General features: G+C 36.9%; 1 protein-coding gene across 1 annotated transcript in view; it reads left to right on the top strand.

Annotated features, from left to right (window-relative positions):
* Positions 1–966: 966 nt before the first annotated feature.
* tapt1b (transmembrane anterior posterior transformation 1b) overlaps positions 967–3,763 on the top strand; it is an 11,077-nt gene continuing 8,280 nt past the window's right edge. The window contains exons 1-3 of the mRNA XM_024259859.2: positions 967–1,204; positions 1,937–2,067; positions 2,153–2,271. Of these exons, the coding sequence (XP_024115627.1) occupies positions 1,030–1,204; positions 1,937–2,067; positions 2,153–2,271 (425 nt within the window). The 5' untranslated portion in view covers positions 967–1,029. The remainder of the gene's footprint in view (positions 1,205–1,936; positions 2,068–2,152; positions 2,272–3,763) is intronic.

The following is a 3,763-nucleotide window of genomic DNA, read 5'->3' on the forward strand; positions in this document are numbered from 1 at the left end:
AAAAAAAAAAAAAAAAAGTTAAAATCAAAGGTCAAAGCTTTTCAGTAACAGAGACTCAAATGATTTGCTGGACTTGACATAATCAAACCATTTTCCAAAAAACTATGTAGAGCAAAGATACTTTTTCACATTTTTACAACATGGTTAGCTGAGACTGAATGTCTCACTTTAGGCCATGCATTCTTTTTACACATAGAATAAGAATACAACAATAATTTTTGAAAAACATATGTATAAAAGTAAGTTTGTCCTTTTATTCATCAGTAACAGGTGGCTGGACAACTAAATTCTACTCATGAGAAATTTAAAATCAGTACAGATTTTCAACCTGTAAATGTGGTTTAGTAATTATCAAATATATAATGTAATAAAAACTGCATAATTAACATGTAAGATAAGCTAAACATGCTGTTATCACCTATTATTGCTGGATAGATAACAGAAAAATGAGAAGAGTTAAAGTTTTCATTTCATGAATTTTGAAGCCCACATGTCCTCCAATATCTTTAAAGTCTACAGTGACTGGATTGCACTGTCTAAAGCTAATGAATTAGCAAGACAATATGTTTTCTGCACAGAAGGGAGCAAGTTAGAAATTAAAATCTGAAAATGAGGAGCAGTGTAATACCCAAGCAAACACTAAAATTTGTGTTTTACATTCATGATTGTTATTAATTAAAGGGTGCAGGTTTGTGCTACTTTGCATGCAGACATTTTAGAACATCTTAAATCTGATAAGGAGCACTAAAAAATAAAAATTAAGAAAATAAACCTCACAATTCTTGTCATGTTGTGTAGTATTAAGTACAATTGCAAAATGTGTAATAACATAACATAATATGACATTTTTTAAATAATGTATTATTATTATTATCTTCATTTTTCTGTAAGGTGCCTCCGTCTGAAGTGCCACCCCACCGCCCCTGTTTAAAGTTTCTAGTTCCGCCCCTGATGTAGCTACACTACGGGGTGACGTCGCCTCACGTGACGCAGTTTCCCAGCCAGCAGCTGATACATCTTGGGGGAAAAATGGCGGACTCGCCGTCGACTCCGCTGTTAGGAGAGGAGAAAGAGAAGGAGGGCGGGGGTAAAGACCGACTAGGTTTGAAAACGGAATCGAACACGGAGAGAGAAGAAGCTGCCGAGACGCTGGGCCACAAGGACAAGGGTGACGGCAGCAAGAGCAAGAACAGCAGCCTGTCAGGTGAGAGTGGAGTCCCAGTCCCTGTGTTTACAAAGCTAGCTTGCTGCTTTTCTGGCTGTAATTTTTAGTAATTCGAATAAACAGCTGCATAAAGGTGAAGTCCTATGTTGTATTAATGTATTTACTTTGAGCTCAACCTGCACAGCTCTATTTTTAACTCTCTTAAATCTACTCTCGATGTGGGATTTGAGTTACAGTTTGTGATAGAACGTTGGAACATGAATTTTGCCCGTGGGGACCCACTGTGTCACATGCACCGATATTGTAGTTTGCAGCCCGGTTCCTGAATGCTTTTAAAACAGCTCGACTGGATCACAAAGGGAGTCACAAAGTTATTCTCTCCAAACTAGCTGTGCCTTTTTTTTGCGCATGCGCAATGGGAGACAATACTTGACCCTGCTTTTGTGTTGTACACGGGCGACAATAACGCACCACTATGGAGTTGACAGGAAACCCAGAGAATGGCCATTAAAACTCTGCCCTTTGTTATTCATTGCAAAGGTTATTTGTCCATTTACTGCTGATGTCTTCAATTATAATTACCCATAAAGCCTTGCATGCTGCACACCTGGTTAAACAACCCTTACCTGTAGAGAGTTCACAGAAAATATGAGGAACAACAAAGAAGAGTCAATAAATGGAGAGAGATTACAAAGAGAACATGTTTCTTCAGATACATATTTCTGGTAATGGCTTGATTGGGTTTTGGTTTGTACTACTTTGTGCTTCCAGACTTGTCTCTCGCACGCTTTATAACCACCGAACTAAACAGGGGGTACTTCCTCGAGCATAATGAGGCCAAATACACAGAGCGCAGAGAGAGAGTGTACACGTGCCTCCGCATCCCGAAGGAGCTGGAGAAGGTGAGCGTGGTGACAAACTGAGTTCAACAGAGCATGGCAGAACAATAAATGACTATTTTCTTGTTTTCTTGATGTCTTCCTGTAGCTGATGATTTTTGGCTTCTTCCTCTGTTTGGATACCTTTCTCTACGTGTTCACTCTGTTGCCCTTGAGGGTGATCCTGGCTTTGCTTCGGGTCTTCACGGTGCCATGCTGTGGCCTCAGGTATGCATTTCTGTTTAATCATCTGAAAACTGCAATACATAAATTTATGCTTGTTGTTTAAAAGTAACTACTAACTTTACAGTATTACTCTAAAATTTTTAATTCACTGCGAGTCCTGTATTACTTTATTGACTTTCTTTTTAACACTTGCAGAAGTAAAACAGTTTCTGAAGTGACAACGGTAGCGCCAAATTTTTCTCATTTATGATGAGAGGTTATATGGTTTAACAAAGATTACTAATAATGTAGTCTATTTCTTGGGGTGTGAGAGCAAATAAAGCACAATTGGAGGTGCAACCCTCAGTTTAGTCCATAAAAAAATAATAAATTAAGTCTACCTACTTTGAAACAAGGGAAAACAGAGAACTTGAGGCCTGTGTGCCTCAGAAAAACAAAAGAAAACTGTCTAATAAATACAGGGAGGACATAAAGTTTACAAAAAAACAGTAGGTGGCTCTGTGGAAGAAAAAAAAACGGATCACAAATCACACTTATAAGAATGTTTTTGGGTCTTGTGAAGGCTAACAGTAAATTTAGTTCAGTAACAGTGATCCCTCTTGCAGGTTTTTTTTAGTGCACTTTTGTAGGCTGCGTTTTAAATTTAATGTATATATTAGGGCTGTTAACGTGTGCGATTAATCAAAAAGTATTAATGCGTTAATATTTATTAAAGCAAGTTAATCACACCTCGCAAAGGAACAGTCCTTTGCTTTGCACGGGGGTTCAGGCTTCCAGTAAAACACTTTGTCTGGTATTATCTCACTTATACCATGGTCACTTACAAAATTAATACACATTCTATCTATTTTTAGTGCTTTGATCTTGTTATATTTTGGTTTAGAAATCTTTTTCACAAAAGCAGACTATTCTATCCCTGGTACGGCATTTTGTGTCGCTGGGACTTGACAGTAGCAGCAAAGGAAAGAGATATGTATTCTGATTGTCATGATGGATTAAACGGAGCATCAGTTCAGAGAGAAAGTTCACCTCTTACCACTTCTTTTTGTATAGAAGATGAAGAAAAAGTTTTGTTTTTTTAAATAAACCAGTGCAGTGATATAGAGCATTTGGGCTATGTGACCAGAATTTCTTTTTTTTTTTAGGTCTGCAGGTTCCTTTCTCATGGCTGTATGTCAGCATCTTTTGTTTTCTTGGAGTAATACTGCAGACATAAAAGTCTTTAGAGTTCTGGTTATCTTACTGTTGATGTGTTTTTGTGCTCACAAATTATACTTCTTAGTTAACACTTTTCAGACAGGAAAAATGAAGGAAAAATGATTTATCTGACCTGTTTTTGTTCAACAGAACAATATTGTCATATAAAATTTACCTAGAAAAACATTGGGATTAATCACATCACAAAAGTGTGATTAATCGGATTGTTTTTTTGAATCCATTGCCAACACTAATTAAGAATAAAAAATCTAAATGTACAGTTTGTGTGTGATTTCATATTGTGATTATTCGCAGATAATAAATGGTTGGCAAATAC

The sequence above is a fragment of the Oryzias melastigma genome, linkage group LG1 (genome assembly GCF_002922805.2).
Source record: "Oryzias melastigma strain HK-1 linkage group LG1, ASM292280v2, whole genome shotgun sequence".
Lineage (NCBI taxonomy): Eukaryota > Metazoa > Chordata > Actinopteri > Beloniformes > Adrianichthyidae > Oryzias > Oryzias melastigma.